We start from the raw sequence: 22,009 nt of genomic DNA, 5'->3' as shown, positions 1-22,009 counted from the left end.
GGATTATACATGAATAACACAGCTATTACACTGGGATAACACAGGTATGACACTGGACGCTGCCTGGCTGAGAATAATCTGGGAAATTTGCCGACACCTGGATATTTCCCAGTTCCTAAATGGAAAATTGGAATTACCAATATTTTTCTGAATGAGTTCACTTCCAGGGATGTGTCTCCTCCTCTCAACCCTGGTCTGCTCCAGTTACCAAGAGGAGGGACAGGGGGGAGAGGAGAGGGAGAGGAGAGGGAGAGGAGAGGAGAGGAGAGGAGAGGAGAGGAGAGGAGAGGAGAGGAGAGGAGAGGAGAGGAGAGGAGAGGAGAGGAGAGGAGAGGAGAGGAGAGGAGAGGAGAGGAGAGGAGAGGGAGAGGAGAGGGAGAGGGACAGGGGGGAGAGGAGAGGGGAGGGAGAGAGGAGGGACAGGGGGGAGAGGAGAGGGGAGGGAGAGGGGGAGCCAGCAAACCACACTTCAGCAATCACTAAGTTCACCACACTGCCTGCCACACCCCAACACCACATAAATAGTACTGAAGTGAAAAGTGTATTTTTTTTGTCTGAGAAGTGTAAGACATTTGTTGCACCTTGGCCTTATCCCAACTAGTGCATTCAGATCCCAGGCGAGTCGCTCGCTGTGAAAGTGGGGAGTCGTGGGCAGCGGAGGTGATCCTGAGATATGAGGGATAAGGGGCGGGGCTAGGACATGTAAAAAGATGAAAAATGCTGAACCATTGGGCGATATTGCTCAGCAATAACAGCTATTCAAGTGTTTGATTTTTTAAACTACCATGCTCAAACAAACCAAACTTTGGTTCCCAGTCCTGAGAAGTTAGGAGACAGCTAGCGAAGCGTTAGCTAGTTAGCGCTAAGGTTTGCTAGCTATTTAACTTAACATTTTACTGTATTTATTTTTCTGTTGTTATCTAGAATATCTGTAAGTACATCACACATTCAACAAGGAATTGAATGTCGAACACAGACACTGTTAAGCCTTGCGATATCTAGTTAGCACTAGCGAGCTAGCGAGAATTGACCGCTGAACTCCTGCCCTGGTCAGCTTGCTAGCTAGCTGAAATTATTCACAATAATTTATTTAAGTACATCGGGACCACGTGGAGGAAGCAAGAGAACACAAGGGAGTAACGTTACGCTCTCACACCATCAACATCAGGCCCAATAGACTTACTTTCTCATTCATGATGACTCATAGTGGTAGTAGTGATGCAGAAATTAATGAAAATTATTTGTATGTTTCTGTGTGTATATATATACCTGTCCACTAATAAGGCCAAATGGCCAAGGGGTCATATAAGGTTGACAGGTGGAGAACTCTGACCACTGCCAAGTACACACACACACACACACACACACGCACACACGCACGCACGCACGCACGCACACACGCACGCACACACGCACACACACGCACACACACCTAGTGCTACTGAATTGAGTTCTCCTGTGTTGAGGTCCCAGAGTGCAGTAGCAGCTCACAGACAGGAAGCTGGAGCCAGCTCTCTCCCTCTCCCTCTCTCCCTCTCTCTCTCTCTCTCTCCTCTTCTCCATTCCTCTAACAGGCCACATGGTAAAACCATTGCAGGGAACGAAGCCCTTCCTGTCGGCAGGTCTGAGTCCCAGGCAGCGCGCACGCACGCACACACACACACACACACACACACACACACACACACACACACACACACACACACACACACACACACACACACACACACACACACACACACACACACACACACACACACACACACACACACACACACACACACACACACACACACACACACACACCATCTCATCTTGTCCTCTCTGTGGGTTGGGCATGAGGGAGAGGAGGAGGGAAGGAAGGAAGGAAGAGGAGAAGGGTGGGTGGGGATGACCTGGGACAGACGTACCTAAACTAGGACCACCTAGAGAGAGTGTGTGTGTGTGTGTGTGTGTGTGTGTGTGTGCGTGAACGTGTGTGTGTATGTGTGTGCGTGTAGGTGACCTACCTCCTCATCTGACGTGTCCTGTTCGTACTCGTCTCCCAGAGTGATGGCCGCCAGTCCTTCGGGGTTCTCTAACCCTGACCCGGTCAGTCCTCCCTCTCTCTCCGTCATCCCGCTCTCCTCTCCTTCACCCTCACAACTCAGCTTCTTCACCTTCTTCTTCTTCTTCTTCGATAAAGATGTATCTTTCTGCTGGACACAGAAGACTCAGTTTGAGTGTGTGTGTGTGTGTGTGTGTGTGTGTGTGTGTGTGTGTGTGTGTGTGTGTGTGTGTGTGTGTGTGAGAGAGAGTGTGTGTGTGTTTACAAAAGGACATGCTTGCAAGGATCAGCTGAACAGCTGAGTGATCCATGCAGGGTAGTGGACATGTGTGTGTGTGTACACACACACACACACACACACACACACACACAAAGGAAGCAGAGTAGACTAATGTGCAGACTTGTGGTTGTGTGTGGGTGAGGGGTAACATGAAACCCTAATCCCCACACACCCACACACCTAGCCAGAACACCAGCCCCCAACATGACGTTACACCTGGAGATTAAATCAGAGAGAGAGAGAGAGAGAGAGAGAGAGAGAGAGAGAGAGAGAGAGAGAGAGAAAGAGAGAGGGTAAAGAAAGAGAGTCCTACTTGCCCGTTCCTGTAAGATTCTGAGGTATGTGAAACACTGAATAGCCACTAGGTGGCAGTACTAGCAGGGCTCTACACACAGCAGCCCCAGCTCTGCAGACAGACACACAAACACACTCAGCAGTCCTGCACAATGAAACAGTCAGACAGTAGATCTGCAGAGTAGAACAGACACAACTACAGAATACATGACATCAGAACATTACTTTGAGGGAGGTGACAGAGACAGTAGAGCTACAGGCTGTAACAGAGATATATAACAGAGACAGTAGGGCTGTAACAGAGATATATAACAGACACAGTAGGGCTACAGGCTGTAACATAGATATATAACACAGACAGTACGGACAGAAACCTAGACAGGAAGAGACAGTAGGAACAGTAATGGGGACAGTAACAGAGACAGTAACAGAGACAGTAACAGACAGTAGGGACAGTAACAGAGACAGTAGGGACAGTAACAGAGACAGTAGTGACAGTAACATGGACAGTAACAGACACTAACAGACAGGGACAGTGTAACAGAGACAGTAACAGACACTAGGAACAGGGACAGGGAAGGAGACAGTAACAGTGACAGTAACAGAGACAGTGACAGACAGTAGGGACCGTAACAGTGACAGTAACAGAGACTGTAGTGACAGTAACAGAGACAGTAACAGTGACAGTAACAGAGACTGTAGGGACAGTAACAGAGACAGTAACAGAGACAGTAACAGAGACAGTAGTGACAGTAACAGAGACAGTAGGGACAATAATATAGACAGAAAAAGAGACAGTAGGGACAGTAAAAGAAAGCGTAACAGTTACAGAGACAGTAACAGAGACAGTAGTGTCTCTAGCCACTTTCTCACCACAAAACCCCGGTACTTGTCTCCCTTGGGCTAGTCCCTAGACCTCCCTAGTCCCTAGGACTCCCTAGTCCCTAGGACTCCCTTGGGCTAGTCCCTAGAACTCCCTAGTCCCTAGACCTCCCTAGTCCCTAGAACTCCCTAGTCCCTAGACCTCCCTAGTCCCTAGAACTCCCTAGTCTCTGGACCTCCCTAGTCTCTGGACCTCCCTAGTCCCTAGACCTCCCTAGTCCATAGACCTCCCTCGTCCATAGACCTCCCTCGTCCCTAGAACTCCCTAGTCCCTAGAACTCCCTAGTCCCTAGAACTCCCTAGTCCCTAGACCTCCCTAGTCCCTAGACCTCCCTAGTCCCTAGACCTCCCTAGTCCCTAGAACTCCCTAGTCTCTGGACCTCCCTAGAACTCCCTAATCTCTAGACCTCCCTAATCCCTAGACCTCCCTAGTCCATAGACCTCCCTAGTCCGTAGACCTCCCTAGTCCGTAGACCTCCCTAGTCCCTACAACTCCCTAGTCCCTACAACTCCCTAGTCCCTAGAACTCCCTAGTCCCTAGACCTCCCTAGTCCCTACAACTCCCTAGTCTCTGGACCTCCCTAGAACTCCCTAATCTCTAGACCTCCGTAATCCCTAGACCTCCCTAGTCCATAGACCTCCCTAGTCCCTACAACTCCCTAGTCCCTAGAGCTCCCTAGTCCCTAGACCTCCCTAGTCCCTACAAATCCCTAGTCCCTAGTAGGGCTGCACGATTATGACAAAACATAATAATTGCAATTATTTGCTTCAAAATGGTAATTGTGATTAATAATTGCAATTAATATTTAATATATAATATTAATATATAATAACCAAAATGCGAATTTGATATCAGAACACCAACGGACACAATTACCCCCTTGGTGAGCTTCTTGTCTTTGAAATTGAGAGTTTAACATGTTTTTTGAATGATTTTTCAAGGTGCCCATCCACATCCATTGTATGACCAAAACGGTGGTAGAGCAATTATTAGACTTTCTCAAAAGTGCTAGTTTTGTCAACGTTTTGATCTGAACCATTTTATATGATCATAAGTAACCTTAAAACAGGGCTAAACATGCATTTTCCCTTTACTACTCCTTTAAACTCTCCGCTGGAACACCACGTGTATGCCATTGTAGCAAAATGACATTATGTGGTATGGGATTGGTCATAGACTGCGTACTCATGGATACCCAATCCCACATTTTACGCAGTATTTGAGGCATTTCCGATACGGGTATCGGTATCTGAACAACTCTAGCAGAGACTGTAACAGAGACAGTAACAGAGAAAGTAGGGACGGTAACAGAGACTGCAAGGGCAGTCACAGAGACAGGGACAGTAAGGACAGTCACAGAGACAGTAACAGGGACAGTAAGGACTGTAACAGAGACAGTGAGGACTGTAACAGAGACAATAGGGAAGGTAACAGACAGTAGGGAAGGTAACAGAGTAAGCTACTAACCTGAAGGATCTCCTTCTCTGACGTCTCGCCACTGCTGCTGATCACCAATATGTCATCTTTGAGAGCACCATCTTCATCTGAACCCTCTTCCTCATCACCACCATAATCATCATTATCGTCGTCATCATCACTGTCACTCCCAGAATCCTCCAGTCCAGAGAACACACTCTCCTCACTGTCGGAGGGATCTAGGTCCTCGCCCTCCTCACTCTGCTTCTGGACGGCCACATCTTGATCAAATATGGGCAGCTGAGAGGAGAAAGGAACAGAGGTGAACATCGTTTCAGAGCATGGAGTTGGCTAGCAGTGTGAGGAGAGCCAAGGATGTGTGGGTTGGCCATCTATCTAGAACCTACAGGAATCAATGGAGACAGCTAATATTAGCTAGCTAGCTACACAACAAATTGGCAACGTTAAACTGGAGCCTATAACCAACCATGATGTAGCATGTCTTTAATCGGCTGATTGTTCATCTAAATATCCTAACGTTAGCTAACTTTTCACCATTTGAAATAATCCTGCCACGCTCCTAGTCGAGTCCCTACTAGTTCCAGCTAGCGAGTGCTAGCAAAGCCAGACTAATAGCAGTAGCCTAGCTTCAGTTTCAGCCAAGGCTGTGCATCTGCGTGTTATTATACTAACGTTACTGAACACATAACCACCGGCATACCGCATACCTGTTCATCCTCTTCTTCTGCGCTCCTTTTGTTAGCAGTCTTTTCCTTCGCCTTACTCATGGTGCCGTTTGCCTGCGACTCGAGCTTCAGTGTCGGCATGCTTCTCCCGGACATCAACAGGACCATGTGGGATCCGCGGAAGTCAAAGTTCGAAGTTGAGAGGGTTAAGGCTAGGTGCGCTCGTTTTGGAAGTCAAATGCAGCCAGCAAGACGTCGGGCTTAGGAGGACGTCTCAAATAATATTTGAGATATTGAGATATTATCTAGTCGTGAAGAAAACATTTAACCCACAGGCAGGGCATGATGCACCCTATACGAATTAAATTCACCCACACGTTTTCATGAAATGGCTTCATTGTAGCCCTGGTCCAGGTTGGTATACTATTCGGGGCCAATAGAATACTGACTGGACCTTGTAGCCTAACAATTATGTACATCGATAATACAGAGCAACGGTAATGGGTTAGTGGAGTATATTGCACTATGTAGCTAATAAAATTAAACAATTTCATGTAGTAGTAGTACTATAGTAATAAGTGAACGTTCAATGCTGATTTTGACCTATCTATATAGACTATAATTTATAATAATAATAATAATAATTATTATTATTATTATATTGAATAATGTTTAAGTTAAACAAAATATCAAACCTTTTGTACGGGATTGCGTTTTGCAGTGATGTCACATAAATGCGCCTGTGCAACACCTATTCAGATTCCTACTCTAACGTTACGCAGTTCGTAGTGCCGTCGAGTTGATGCAATTTTCCTTCTGTAATAATGTTAACTTTATTTTCTAAGTTATAAGTCTCATTACATTTCAAAACAATACGGCAAGGCGAAGACCTGGGAGTTTATTGATCGGAATAACAGCTGACACTGTGTTATCAATAGAGTGTTTTTCTCCGGTCGTCTCCTGTGTGTTGGAGGCTATTTTGGGAGTCCTGTGCTACCGTTAGCTGGGTGGCTAGCACTAAGTTAGTCCATCTATCTGTCAACTTTAGACTGTTTGCTGTTGTAATGGAGTTTCACGGCGGTGGGTCTGGGGGCGTCGTGGTCAGCAGCAGCAACGTCCCAGCTTTCCTCACCAAACTGTGGACGTTAGTTGAGGATCCCGACACTGATGACCTGATCTGCTGGAGTCCTGTAAGTTGTTGTGGCTAAGCTAACTTTAGCTTGCTAGTCTGGCCTGTTACTGTTTGCTATGGTTGCTTTCACGTAGGGTTACGCAACGTTAGCTATCTGAGGCTAGCTATAATCTAGCACTAGCTAACGTTACTGTACTAGCCAGCTACAGAGTAGTGTAGTTCAAGCTATCCTCCCATAACCTGTAGCGTAGCTAGCCAACTAGTAATATCTAGGCTAGGCTAGGCTAATATAGCCAGGTTAACGGGCTAACGTTGGTCTAGTGCTAACGTAGTTAGCTAGTTATGCCTAGGTAGCACAACTAAAACAAGTTATGTATCTAGCTGGAACGAAGCTAAATGTCATTATCCATCTAACCTAATTAGCACTATGTTGACAAATATGTTGATGAAATCAGATGACACAATGACCGAATCTGTCGTTTAGGCTAACAAGCGGGTTCAGCTGCCCACTCCGTGGCTCACACTGCACAGCTGTTCCTGCATATCAGTTCGCGCTAGCTGGCGTTAGCTCCGTGTCTAGCCGGAGCCACGCAGGACACCAGGCCAATAGTTCCCTGTCTAGACAGAGCCACGCAGGACACCAGGCCAGTGCAGTGGGACTGTCTAGGTGTTGAAGGGATGTATGTAGCTTGTCTAGACTGAAGGAAGGGGTGTGTGTGGTTAGTGTCCAATCAGCCTGATCTAGCCTACCATCTCAGCTACCTGTTCAAATACACCATTTATCCATCCATTTTCATCCGCTTATCCGGGGTCGGGTCGCGGAGGCAGCTGGCGGAGGCAGCAGTTCCACCAGGGGGCCCCAGACATACCTTCCCCTAGCAGCATCAACCAGCTCTGCCTGGGGAATCTTTAGCCGCTCACAGGCCAGTGTGGAGATGTAGTCCCGCCACCTAGTCCTGGGTCTACCCCGCGGCCTCCTCCCAGCCGGACACGCCTGGAACACCTCCCTAGGGAGGCACCCAGGAGGCATCCTCACTAGATGCCCGAACCACCTCAACTGGCTCCTTTCGACGCAAAGGAGCAGCGGCTCTACTTCGAGTCTCTCCCGGATGACTGAACTTCTCACCCGATCTCTCAGGGAGACCCCAGCCACCCTCTGGAGAAAACTCATTTCGGCCGCTTGTATCCGTGATCTCGTTCTTTTGGTCATGACCCATCCTTCACGACCATAGGTGAGGGTGGGGACGAAGATTGACCGGTAGATCGAGAGCTTTGCCTTTTGGCTCAGCTCTCTTTTCGTCACAACAGTGCGGTAAAGTGACTGCAGAACCGCACCAGCTGCTCCGATTCTCCGGCCAAACGTTCCCTCACTAACAAAACCCCCAGATACTTGAACTCCTTCACTTGGGGTAAGGACTCATTTCCTACTCGGAGCGGACAGACCACCGGTTTCCTGCTGAGAACCATGGCCTCAGATTTAGAAGTGCTGATTCTCATCCCAGCCGCTTCACACTCAGTTGCGAACCTATCCAGAGAGTGCTGGAGGTTGCAGGCAGATGATGCCATCAGGACCATATCATCTGCAAATAGCAGCGACGTGATCCCCAGCTCACCAAACTGCAAACCCACCTCCCCACGGCTACGCCTCAATATCCTGTCCATGAAAATCACAAACAGGATTGGTGACAAAGCGCAGCCCTGGCGGAGGCCAACCCCCACCGGAAAGGAAGACGACTTACTGCCCAGGACACGGACACAGCTCTTGCTCTGGGTGTACAGGGATTGGATGGCCCTAAGTAGGGACCCCCTCACCCCATACTCCCGCATAACCCTCCAGCATAACCCTCCACAAGACCTCTCGAGGGACCCGGGCATAAGCCTTCTCGAAGTCCACAAAACGCATGTAGACGGGTTGGGCAAACTCCCAAGCCCCCTCCAAGATCCTTGCGAGAGTGAAGAGCTGGTTGGTGGTTCCACGACCAGGACGAAAACCGCATTGTTCCTCTTCGATCTGAGGTTCGACTATTGGCCAGACCCTCCTTTCCAGCACCTTGGAGTCAAATACACCAATGTCTTTAAAAACGTACTGTCCAAACTCCTAAGACTGGTGTACTTGAATGGACAAACTAGAAAGATGTTATCAAGGGTCTATTTATTAGGGGCCTGGCAGAGACCCTCATGTATTAGTCATTTGTCTCTTCCTCTTTTCCCTCCTTCCTCTTCCTCTCCAAAATGACTGGCCCAACTCACTACTGTGCAGCAGCTATGACTGGTAATAGTTTCTGGGTACAAGCTGTTCCCACCGGACAGACAGACAGCCGTAGCCAGACGTTAGAGCCGGGTTGGGAGTTAACTCCTGAGCTAGCCTTGATAAAGTGTTGTCCTTCTTTCCAGAACGGCACCAGTTTTCACGTGTTCGACCAGGGCCGCTTCTCCAAGGAAGTCCTGCCCAAGTTCTTCAAACACAACAACATGGCCAGCTTCGTCCGTCAGCTCAACATGTGTGAGTAGGCCGTTCTCTGCACTGCTTTACACCTGAATGATGGGACTTATTATCATCATCTTAGAATCAGAATCCGTTTATTGGCCAAGTAGTACATGGTTTTGTGTCAGAGCCGTGCCACAGCAAACATGCTGACCAGTTATTCCGGCTGGCTGTTCACATACCATGCTTTTGATATATGCATGATTTTATACAAAACCTAATTGAGAGTTGTTTATCTGTTTTAAATCAAGGAATCAAAACGAAAAGGCCAGTTGTTAAAGGATTGAAACTTTTTATGAGAACGAAATAGCCATTACAACGGGTGTCATGGTGGCTGCACAGTCAAATGATTTTCTAATTCCATTTTTCCCCGTAAATACTGTACGTAATGTAAAAACAAGATGTATATGTCCTAGCATTAGGCTATTTTCAGTGTCGTAGGCTATTTTCAGTGTCGTAGCCTTTCACGGATATCGAATATCTAATATACATGCTCAAAATATAAATGCTGGAGAAAATAGGCATTCTCTCTATTCCTTTAAATATTTTCAGCTCTCACAAAAGAGGCTAAACACTGAAGAAGGCAGAGCCGAAACGCGTCTGTCAGGTCTGTCCACCATCATGAATTAAAAGAGCATAAACATAGTTTTGAGTGCGGACCCTTCTTTATTATTGATCAGCTCTCACAATAGGAAACAAAATGTCACATTGCGTTATACGAAGGCACATGGTGTTATTACAGTCACATGGTGTTATCACAGTCACATGGTGTTATCACAGTCACATGGTGTTATCACAGTCACATGATGTTATCACAGTCAATGCAGTTTTTCAGCATAAGGTAGGCTACTCAATGCTGCAGGTCGAAGGAATAAGCAATTCCATAAAGGACTTTGATAACCTTTGTTCGAATGGCCAGATTAACACATTGCGATAAGCTATTAAAGGCATTCCGATGAATATTGCTTCCGCTATTTCAATGGCATTCATTTGCAGTAGCAAATATTTAAAGTAGCATTTACAGGACATTATGACCAATTATAAGCTATCTAACGTTGAATGAATTTCAATTTGAACCCAACGTTCGAATGGCCAGATTAAAGCATCGCTATAAACTATTAAAGGCATTTGGCTATTTCAATGGCATTCATTCACATTAACAAATATTTAAAGTAGTATTTAGGATAGTATGACCGATGATAGAGGACATCCTGTTGTGGCGTCGGGAATGGCGCAGATGTGTTTACACATACTAGGAACCAACTACTTGTTGATGAGGCTGATGGCTGTGGGGAAGAAGAGGTTTTTGTGGCATGAGGTCTGGGTCCTGATGGACCGCAGCCTCCTGGCGGAGCGGAGTGGTTCAAAGAGATTGTGACCGGGGTGGGAGAGGTCAGTCACTATCACTCTAGCCTGCTTCAGGTTGTGTGAATGAATGTAATGAATAAAGAGAAGATTCACACTTTATTTTAAGCCCTGTCAACTGCAGTGAACTATCAACAAACTAACACCTGCATCTAGGATATGCAAAGGGTTAGTGGATAGTTAACTGAGTATTTATTGCTAGCTAACTGAGAATGTACAGACCATCTTTAAGAAGCCCCTCAAAATGAAGTGTTACCTTGAAAAGGGTAGAGGACAGGGTTGTAAGGAGTGGTGGTGAAACTAACCAGGTTCTGAGTAAGGCATTGACGTTTACAGTAGGATGATGATGATGATGATGATGATGTTGTTGTTGTTGTTGTTCCCTAGATGGATTCCGTAAGGTGGTCCACATCGAGCAGGGCGGGCTGGTGAAGCCTGAGAAGGACGACACAGAGTTCCAGCATCCCTACTTCCTCAAAGGACAGGAGCACCTGCTGGAGAACATCAAGCGCAAAGTCACAAACGTACGAGCAGCAGTCTGTCCTCTCTACATCTCTCTCTGTCAGTCAGGGACGTGGACTAGGGATGGGGATCATTAATTTTTATTGATATTGATACCGTTATCGAGTCTGCTTAATGATCCGGGTCCTTATTGAAACCACTATCCATACTTTTCTATGGGGAAAACGAGACGGACGGCAATACATGTTTAACAGAACTGGTTTTGCATTTATTGCTTTTTCGCCTCGTCTTTATCTTTCACTCTTGTGAAATGAAGCCAAGCACTTGACCGTTTTGCACACTCTGCCATTTTCTCAACAAGCAAACTTGTGAACGAGTGTGCCAGGCGATAAAATAACAGCGGTTGGCATACAATTCAATTGAATTCAAAAACTTTATCAATCATATGTTTGTGCACCACGATCGGACAGGACGGATAATGTGGGTGACTAGACGTCCCGATTGCCCGTGTCAAGCCGTTTGTACCGAGAAATATCTGTAGAACACTAGTTTTCAACATTCACTGCCAACGGTTTTAACCACAACATAATGTGATGCTTGTTAACAGTGCTCACATGACATTTATCAAGTGAATATGATCTTTACGTAGGCATTCCTACCTACAAAAGTGTAGCCGAGTGTGTGCAGACCAATATGTTGCTTGCTGGGAAGCTGTCCATGATGCTGAAACTGAAATACTTGTATCATTCTGAATGAAAACGCCTGGTTTTGGTGCTCGAGAATTATATATACCTACTTGTGCGCTTGCATGAACGTGCAGTAGCCTACAGTAGCCTACACTTTTGATTGTCCCGGTTAAAATGGTCACTCGGCTGCAGGCTCGATAGCAGACCCGATAAGCTCCGACCTTATTGATCACCGGGTCTTGAGAAATTTGGAACCGGGTCCTTTTGGACCAAGGTTTTGATCCCCATCCCTAATGTGGACAGCACAACATTTTAGACCAACAGTGCACAAGGCTGTCTTGCTCATAGACATAGGGATTAAAGACAAGGAGTTGGTAATCTGAGTTATCAGAGAGGGGTCATCTGAGTTAGCCTGAATCTCTCTCACGCTGCTACGGCCCCCAGCGGTCTGTCTGCTAGCTGCTGACCGTCTCTGTTCCTCCTCCCAGCAGTCTGTCTGCTAGCTGCTGACCGTCTGTTCCTCCTCCTAGCGGTCTGTCTGCTAGCTGCTGACCGTCTGTTCCTCCTCCCAGCGGTCTGTCTGCTAGCTGCTGACCGTCTCTGTTCCTCCGCCTAGCGGCATGTCTGCTAGCTGCTGACCGTCTCTGTTCCTCCTCCTAGCGGTCTGTCTGCTAGCTGCTGACCGTCTCTGCTCCTCCTCCAGGTGTCCAGTCTGAAGCAGGAGGAGCTGAAGCTGAGTCCGGAGGACGTGTCCAAGATCCTGACTGACGTGCAGCACATGAGGGGCAAGCAGGAGAACATCGACTCCAAGATCATCAACATGAAGCAGTGGGTGGAGGGGGGGGGGGGGGTGGGGAGGGGAGAGGAGAGGAGGTGATAGAAGTAGAGTATACAGGAGGTCATAGGAAGGGAGAGGAGAGAAGAAGAGGAGATAAAGAGAGGGGAGGGTAGAGGAGAGGAGGAGGTAACCGGCGGTAGAGGAGGGGAGGGGAGGGTAGGGGAGGGGAGAGGAGGGGAGGGTAGAGAAGGGGAGGGGAGGGGAGGGTAGAGGAGAGGAGGGGAGAGGAGGGTAGGGTAGAGGAGGGGAGGGGAGGGTAGAGGACAGGAGAGGAGGGTAGAGGACAGGAGGGGAGGGTAGAGGAGAGGAGGGGAGGGTAGAGGACAGGACAGGAGGGGACGGTAGAGGACAGGAGGATAGAGGAGGGGAGGGTAGAGGATAGGAGGGGGGGGGAGGGGAGGGGAGAGGAAGGGAGAGGAAGGGAGAGGAGAGAAGAGTCTGTCAGTGTTCCGGCCAGGAGCTCAGTCACCGGCCTAAAACAGACACTCTCTCATCCTGCTGGACGCAGCTCCACCATCTGCTCTCAGGCCCCACATCACCACACACACACACACACTACATGCATATTCCGCACTCACGTGGCGCGCACACCCATATATGTGCATGTTGTTGTCATACACTTGTGCCTGATGGCAGTGTGTGTGTGTGTGTTTGTCTGCAGTGAGAACGAGGCCTTGTGGAGGGAGGTGGCCAGCCTGAGACAGAAACACGCCCACCAGCAGAAGGTTGTCAACAAGGTAAACCCCCCCCCCCCCCCCCCCCCCCACAAACTCTGATCCTGCTGCTGCTGTTCTATGATCAGCCACCAGAGGGGGCCCTCCTGCTGACGGCTGCCTGTGCTTCTGTGTCCTCAGCTGATCCAGTTTCTGGTGACCCTGGTCCAGTCCAACAGAGTCCTGGGCATGAAGAGGAAGATGTGAGTCATTAACCTGACCTGACGTACTGGGGTTCTAGGAGGGTGTTGGGCTTGATGGGGGAGGGTGATGTTGGTTATTAACCTGACCTTACTGCTACTGGGGTTCTAGGAGGGTGTTGTGCTGGATGGGGGAGGGTGATGTCAGGTTATTGGCTACACTAACAGGTGTGTGTCACGGCACTCATCTTAAGAGTAAAAAGCTTTAATAGAAGGCTAGTTCATAATAAGATTAGAAAGCTGTATGAAATGTGCTATACAAATAAAGCTTTTATTATTATTATTATTATTATTATGTAATATTAATATTTATATTGTAATAATAATAATCATAATAATAAGAGGCTAGTTCATAATAGAACAGATAAAACATGCTTCGGCCACACACAGCCTTCGACAGGCCGTAACGTGTGTGTGTGTGTGTGTGTGTGTGTGTGCGTGTGTGCGTGTGTGCGTGCGTGCGTGCGTGCGTGCGTTTGTGATGCTGTGTGTGTGTGTGTGTGTGTGTGTGTTTGACTCTACAGACCTCTGATGCTCAGTGACAGTAGCTCCGCCCACTCCCTGCCCAAGTTCAGCCGGCAGTTCTCCCTGGAGCCCCTGTCCCCCGCCATCTCTGTGAGTCTGGGGCCTAACCCTAACCCTAATAACCTGACCCTAATAACCTAACCCTAATCCTAGCCTGGTATAATAACCCTTACCCTAATCCTAGCCTGGTATAATAACCCTTACCCTAATCCTAGCCTGGTATAATAACCTGACCCTAATAATAGCCTGGTATAATAACCTGACCCTAATAACCTAACCCTAATCCTAGCCTGGTATAATAACCTGACCCTAATAATAGCCTGGTATAATAACCTGACCCTAATAACCTAACCCTAATCCTAGCCTGGTATAATAAACTAATCCTAGCCTGGTATAATAACCTAACCCTAATCCTAGCCTGGTATAATAACCTGACCCTAATAACCTAACCATAATCCTAGCCTGGTATAATAACCTGACCCTAATAACCTAACCCTAATCCTAGCCTGGTATAATAACCTGACCCTAGCCTGGTATAATAACCTGACCCTAATAACCTAACCATAATCCTAGCCTGGTATAATAACCTGACCCAAATAACCTCACCCTAATCCTAGCCTGGTATAATAACCTGACCCTAATAACCTAACCATAATCCTAGCCTAGTATAATAACCTAACCCTAATCCTAGCCTGGTATAATAACCTAATTCTAGCCTGGTATAACAACCTGACCCTAGCCTGGTATAATAAACCTAGCCTGGTATAATAACCTAGCCCTAGTCTGGTATAATAAACCTAGCCTGGTATAATAACCTAGCCCTAGTCTGGTATAATAACCTAACCCCAGCCTGGTATAATAACCTAACCCTAGCCTGGTATATTAACCTAACCCTAGCCTGGTATAATAACCTAACCCTAGCCTGGTATAATAACCTAGCCCTAGTCTGGTATAATAAACCTAGCCTGGTATATTAACCTAACCCTGGCCTGGTATATTAACCTATATAGCATATTTTGGAATTTCGACTAGCATATCCTAGTCTAGGATTTAGCCTGGCAAACCGTACAAACTTCATCTGAAACGTTCCATTTAAACATGCCAGTCAGATCATTCAGATCCTGTTCAATTTGTAAATGGAACATGACAGTTTAGTCAACTAAGACATCCTAATATCAGCCGCTTCACCCGAGGACTGAGCAACTTGTGTGTGTGTGTGTGTGTGTGTGTGTGTGTGTGTGTGTGTGTGTGTGTGTGTGCGTGCGCGCATATCCAGGCGTCTGCTAACCTTTTCCCGGTGGAAGATCCTCTGAAGTCCGGCCCCATCATCTCTGACATCACTGACATGGTGTCCCCCAGCCCAGTGGATCTCAGCAGTGATTGGCTGGATGACAGGTCAGTGTCATGGACCGTCCATGTGGACTGATAATGATCAACCATCAGTTATAGACTTGATAATTATAAGTACAGCTTTCTCCTGCTGTGGACCATCTGCTGTGATATAGATACAGATGTATAGATAAGACATAATATAGATAGATCTGTTAAATTAATGATGTAGATATATAGATATTAGATAATATAGATAGATCTGTTAAATTAATGATGTAGATATATAGATATTAGATAATATAGATATACCTGTTAAATTAATTATGTAGATATATAGATACTAGATAATATAGATAGATCTATTAAATTAGTGATGCAGGTATAGATATATAGATAATATAGATATATATATGTGAAATTACTCATGTAGATATAGATATATAGATACTACATAATGTAGATAGATCTGTTAAATTAGTGATGTAGATATAGATACTAGATAATATAGATAGATTTTGTTAAATTAGTGTGAATTCAGCTCTGGCGTGTTTCCCATTCCTGCAGAAGCCAGTTGGTGCTGGTGAAGGAGGAGCCATCCAGCCCTAAGGGGGAGGGGCTCCTACCAGACACGCCCCTCTCGCCCACCACCTTCATCAACTCCATCCTGCAGGACGAGCCTGGCCCCGCCCCCAACCTCTCTCGGGTGGACCAGAAGTGTCTCAGTATCGCCTGTATTGACAAGTGAGTATCATCTATAGTAGAACCTCAAATCCCAACCCATCGGGAATGAGGGTTGTTCGATTCTCCAAAATGTTCCTAACTCTAAAATACACCAAATTTACTTAATAGAATATTGATTTTGTTTACACTCCGAATAAATCAATAAATAGCCTCTATAACAATCAGAAAATCATTGAAATTGCAATCCTATAACCAGCTACTACAATACAGTGTCTCGTGTCCCACTGGGCACCCGTTCTCTTGGACAGGCTGCTGCTGTTAATCGCTCGCTGACAAAATCTCTCTGAATATCTGTAGTCTGGACATTTTGACGGTTTAAAATTAGGACACGCGCCTTTGTCTACAGCACTGCAGTGGTGCCCCCAAGGGTGGCACAGGCCACCCCCATAAAACTGCTTGCTACCACACTTACCACCCCTCGGGAAATATGTATTTTTTAAAGAAAATAACAAATGCATAATATTAGCAGCCGGCCGCTTTTGACCAGTGTCACTGCATCACACCCTGCCCTCTACCCCAGCCTGCTGATCTAGTCACATGGCCAGATCTAGGATCCTTGTTGTTGTAAGGTTGCGTCTATTGGCATGTCTTCTCCTTAACGGCTTGAAGCTTTTGCAAAATTAGAAAAGTCAAAAGCAGGTTATACGGTACCGACATTTTGTTTCAGGCATAAGTTAGAACCTTCCGATTTCAGGTCATAATCCTGAAGGAACGTATGCGTGTGCGTCTCGTGAGTCGTGAGTCATTAGTCGGGACTATGCCCTGCAACATGTCAACAGGAATATGAATGGAATATTGTATAAGCAACTCATGTAAACACCTCACGCCGGCCTTACACCAACTGACATTTTGGCCGATTTCACCATCACAGACATATTTCTCATGTCGGAGTGAAATCATGAGAGTTTTGCTGAGTCGGAGTGCGCTCCCCTCATCTCCATTGTGTGGCATAAGGTGTCCCTCAGAGCTGTCTTAAGGTGTTGCTCAGAGCTGTCTTAAGTCCGTCTTTTTCTCATCTTGACGTTCCGATAAAATCAAATGTGTAATAATATCTGCTAAAAAGTTTTTAGTTTTGTCTCATGCAACTAGTGAAGTTCAATACCGTGAACATTGTCAACAACCAGGTGTGCTGGGCTCATCTCTCCAGCACCAAACAGCAACATCAGGTAGAGATGAAATGTAGTCTTACAAATAATGACCCTGCAAGATCCCAGTCTTTTCGAGATCTTATAGCCTATTCTGTGACTATAAACTCAACATTTTGTCTTTCGATATGAGAGCGTGTCAGACTTTAGTCCTTTAAAAGTATTTTTGAAGTCTTCTAGTTTATGGTAGGCATAATTGAAATATCATCTTATTTAGTCAATAGTGGGATTATTGCAGTGCTTATCTAGTTGTATATATTGGCCTTTGTTGACGTCTTGTTGATGAGGCCTTGTTTTCCTGATAGGACTATGTAGTTGTTTTATTATTTTACATTTAAAAACACAGCTGCCCTGTTCCGGCAGGTACTGAGAAACACAGCTGCCCTGTTCCGGCAGGTACTGAGAAACACAGCTGCCCTGTTCCGGCAGGTACTGGGAAACCTCCCATTGGGGCGCGCTTTGAGGGCAAATAGAGTGCAGCAGTGACTGACCTAGAGATACCGAAACCCTTGTCCGTTAGCTTTCTTTCAAGGACTTTTCAAAAGAAAGGTCACTTTAAAGCTCACGTTACAGTAAAATGTTAAATATTTGATTTTCGGAAAACATTTCAGAGAAAGTAGAATATAATTTCTGAACTCAGTTGACAGCCCTAGTGGGAAGTAGTGTATCTGTCTCTAGGTTGTGTGTAGTGTAGATTTAAGCAATTGACCGCTCGAGGCAGTGGGTTACAGGATTTTACAACGGCTACGGGGCGTTGTTAGGCCCAACGCGATAGGGGGCCTAAAACCCCCGTAGCTGTTGTAAAATCCTGTGTAACCCACTGCCTCAAGTGGTCAATTGCTTTTCTACAATGGTTACTACATGTGTATATATATATATTTACAAAAAACACACAGTAGTAACATTCAATTATTTACCGCTCATTCTTATAATTTTAGTATTTACATAATCTTTCGCGATAGGCTATAGTTCTGAACTAAATGGTTGCCAGGGACCATAGGCTATAGTTCTGAACTAAATGGTTGCCAGGGACCATGGGCTATCTCGCCTATTTGGGTAGGCCTTGTTCACATAAGCCTATATAGGCATAATTCGGGTGGTTCACGTTTATTTGAACATTTCCAGCTATGGTGCCGTTATTAAAACAGTTCTCCAGAGCACTCGTTTTTGCTGGTAGGGGTGTGGAAGTGTTGAAGTCGGACTGATGAGTGCATTTTTGAAATAGGATGCCTACATTAGGTAAACACAGGTGTAATTAATAAAAAGGTGAGGTTGCTGCGAGTGGTTGCTATGCAAAGCATAGGAGCCTACCGCTAAATCTCATCAATAGCCTTGTCAATGAGATTGACAGCGCATTAATACTAATTGTTATGTGGTCGCAGCTGTGGGTTACAGAGTATTTCACAACGGCTGCTAGCCAATCAGAATCAAGTATACAAACTCTCCGTTGTAGAGCAAGCATCTTTATTTGACTTATTTACAAGATTCAGGTACCATATACAAGGAAATGCTTAGGTGGTAAAGGTGCAGTGTATGTGTGTGTAGTGTCTAGTTGTTGTGCTTCTATCTTTTCAGTCCTGCCAAGATGTCAGAGGTGTCTCTCCTCTTTCCCAGCTCTTCCTCATCCTCATCTCTGCAGCTCAGGCAGCACCCAGGGTTAGCATTCAGTTGGCCCAGCAGCTGCCTACACAACACAACACCTGCTGCTGCCCACACAACAACACCTGCTGCTGCCCTCACAACACTGCGCCGCACCAGTTGCTGCCCACCTGACCCTCCAGACGAGTTAGCCAGACCCTCCAGACCAGTTAGCCAGACCGCCCCTTCTCTCTACCACAGCTGACTGTGTCCTGAGCCCCCAGGTCCAGACTAAGGAGGCGGTACATTTTCGTTTGTCTGCAGGTTGGAGCTGACTGACCATCTAGACGGCATCGACAGCGGATTGGAGAACCTCCAGACCATCCTCAATGCTCAGACCATCAACTTCGACTCCTCCCATCTCTTTGAGGTAACAGGTTCAATAAATAAATCAATAAATATAATACACAATTTGGGCATTCTCCAATGGGGACCCCTGGTTTGAGAACCACCGGCTAAGACGACGACGATAGAAAAATGTTCTAATCTAAGTATTCTGCTGTGTGTCAGTTCCTCAGCTCCTCCATGCCCAGCAGTGACTTTGACCTGGACACCAGCCTGGACAGTGTGAGTTGCACCTCAACGTGAGGGTTAGCACATTAGCATGTAGCATGTTAGCACGGCTGCTCACTGTCACTGTATCTCTACGTGGTTTAGGGCCTTGTAAGATTGCTTATTAGATAGTCTCCTTCAGTGAGTTGGCTAGCATGCTAGTCAGCCTGCTAGCATGTGTGCTAGCATCTTAGTCAGACTCTATTATCATGCTAGTCAATCTGCTATCGTATTAGCATGTCTGCTAGCATGGCTGCTTCCTTAGCTGTGTTGCTTCTGTTGGTTCCAGATTCAGGACTTACTGTCCGCGGACCCTCCTAAGGGGACAGAGCCTAGCCAGAACTCTGGTGACGCAGGTGAGAAGCCTTTACACATTACATATGCAGACATACACACCTCCACACACACACGTACACACACGTGAACACACACACAGTCATATTCACACTCATACACAGACACCCACATTCACACACGACGTCTAATTCTTTGCCTACGAACATCAAGGTAAGCATCTGGGTCCAAACACACACACACACACACTGGTGAGAATGGAGACACCATCCTGATGCTTGGATGTTCTGGTGCAGGGAAACAGCTGGTCCAGTACCCAGCCACGCCCATTCTAGTGAGCGACCCGGTGGGCATTGAGACCAGTGGGACGGACCTGCCTGCTCTGCTGGAGCTGGAGGGGGACTCATATTTCAGCGGGGACTCTGAGGACCACCCCACCATCTCCCTGCTCCCCTCTGACTGTCAGACCACCTCGCCACAGCAGCCCAAACTCCCCTAGACGTTCCCAGAACACTTTATACAGAGAAGTCCACCTCTCCTGAAGTATAGTTTTATAAAGGGACATCTCTGTATCTGTTTTATACAGCATTATACCTTCCAGCAAAATGTCACAAGGTTGTGAAGCAGACTGAGCAGGTTGGAAGCACAGTTGTACACACACACACACACACACGGCTGTACGGTGCAGTGCAGCACAGTGCCCAGAGGCGGCAGCACTGAGCATCGGTCAGGGGTCATTAGATCAGGTTTAAAGCTTTATTCAACAAGCATCTTGGAGTCTGTCAGGGAGAGCAGAGTGAGAGAGAGCGCTGTCCCAGCCGAGGCATCTAGAACAGGGTGTGCCTGTCATCATGTGACCCACAACTCTGAAGGGTCTCACAGCTGTCTTCACCTTCAGTCTTTTTCTCTTTGTTTTGGTTTTTGCGTGGATTAAAAAAAAGGTAGTCCTCGTTATAAGCTTTGTGCTTCACCAAATCTTGAGTTAGATTCGCCGTAGATACAGAGCCTTTGTTCTTGCTTAATTCATATGGAATGTCACAATGTGATAGCGCTTGAGGTCTTTTAGTGTACATAAGACTATACACCATTTTATAACTGTCCATCCTGGCGTCATAATACATGACATGGCAGGATCTTTGTTGCTGCGGTTCTCTGTCTGCTGGGCAAACTAGATCTGTCTGGATTGTCAACGATCAATGGTTAGTTCCTTATTAAATATTTTATTTGTCTAGTTCCATGTGTGGTCTCCCTTTTGTGTTACAGCTCAGTACGAGCCGGTTGTGACAAAGGCTACTGCCGGCTCTCTGTATGGATCTGCTGGGTGTCTACCCATCTGCTGGCTCTGTATAGATCTGCTGGGTCTCTCTAGGGATCTACTGGGTCTTTAGGGATCTGCTGTGTCTTTAGGGATCAGCTGAGTCTCTTAAGGGATCTGCTGGGTCTTTAGGGATCTGCTGAGTCTCTTTAGGGATCTGCTGAGTCTCTTAAGGGATCTGCTGGGTCTTTAGGGATCTGCTGGGTCTCTTTAGGGATCTGCTGGGTCTTTAGGGATCTGCTGAGTCTCTTTAGGGATCTGCTGGGTCTTTAGGGATCTGCTGGGTCTCTTTAGGGATCTGCTGGGTCTCTTCAGGGATCTGCTGGGTCTCTTCAGGGATCTGCTGGGTCTCTTTAGAGATCTGCTGGGTCTTTAGGGATCTGATGGGTCTCTATGGATCTGCTGGGTCTCTTTTGGGATCTACTGGGTCTTTTGGGATCTACTGGTTCTCTAGGGATCTGCTGGGTCTAGGGATCTACTTGGTCTCTTTAGGCATCTGCTGGGTCTTAGTAATGTGTCAGTGCTCACAGATATCCACTGACATTTAAACCGTTTCCCAACAAAATCATATGTATTGTTTAGTAATATAATGAACATTGATTGTTGATTAGGATTTAATACTTTTCAGCCATCTGTCAGTAGAATGTTGTCCGATGTGTAAACATGACTGAATAGAAAGTTGGGTTTAATGTATAGAGAGTAAAAACCACCAGCCTTCTTTCTCAGTGACTATTTATTTTGTCATGTCAGACTGACTTGAGCCAAAGGAGACACGATGCCCTAGAGCCTGTGTGTGAATGTGTCTGGACACCGGGGGCAGGACTGCCTGGGGTGCTCCAGGAAGGGGTGTGGTGTGCCCCTCCCTGGGGTGATCCAGGAGGGGGCGTGGTGTGTACCCCTCCCTGGGGTCATCCAGGAGGGGGCGTGGTGTGTGCCCCTCCCTGGGGTGCTCAAGGAGGGGGCGTGGTGTGTACCCCTCC

The 22,009-nt window shown here is 46.7% G+C and overlaps 2 protein-coding genes across 4 annotated transcripts in view; one reads left to right on the top strand and one right to left on the bottom strand.

Annotated features, from left to right (window-relative positions):
- Positions 1-5,761, bottom strand: part of bop1 (BOP1 ribosomal biogenesis factor) — a 41,212-nt gene extending 35,451 nt beyond the window's left edge. The window contains exons 1-3 of one of the 2 annotated variants that reach the window (XM_084455400.1): positions 5,649-5,761; positions 4,972-5,220; positions 2,010-2,198 (exon numbers count right to left, since the gene is read on the bottom strand). In XM_084455400.1, the coding sequence (XP_084311526.1) occupies positions 2,010-2,198; positions 4,972-5,220; positions 5,649-5,747 (537 nt within the window). In that variant the 5' untranslated portion in view covers positions 5,748-5,761. The remainder of the gene's footprint in view (positions 1-2,009; positions 2,199-4,971; positions 5,221-5,648) is intronic. The other variant, XM_084455401.1, reaches the window with a different exon arrangement.
- A 628-nt stretch (positions 5,762-6,389) lies between these two features.
- On the top strand, positions 6,390-21,049 carry hsf1 (heat shock transcription factor 1). 2 transcript variants are annotated; one of them, XM_084455662.1, is made up of 14 exons: positions 6,390-6,796; positions 9,133-9,241; positions 10,976-11,112; positions 12,440-12,564; positions 13,236-13,311; positions 13,429-13,490; positions 14,012-14,102; positions 15,289-15,407; positions 15,909-16,085; positions 18,806-18,886; positions 19,133-19,238; positions 19,379-19,435; positions 19,710-19,776; positions 20,011-21,049. In XM_084455662.1, exons 1-14 carry the CDS (start codon positions 6,671-6,673, stop codon positions 20,211-20,213), a joined length of 1,536 nt encoding a protein of 511 aa, XP_084311788.1. In that variant the 5' UTR covers positions 6,390-6,670; the 3' UTR covers positions 20,214-21,049. The 2 variants fall into 2 exon arrangements, with proteins under 2 accessions (XP_084311788.1, XP_084311789.1); XM_084455663.1 differs by lacking the exon at positions 18,806-18,886.
- Positions 21,050-22,009: the final 960 nt, after the last annotated feature.

Source organism: Borostomias antarcticus (genome assembly GCF_949987555.1).
Source record: "Borostomias antarcticus genome assembly, chromosome: 21".
Lineage (NCBI taxonomy): Eukaryota > Metazoa > Chordata > Actinopteri > Stomiiformes > Stomiidae > Borostomias > Borostomias antarcticus.
This window is presented reverse-complemented; position numbering and strand designations above follow the sequence as displayed.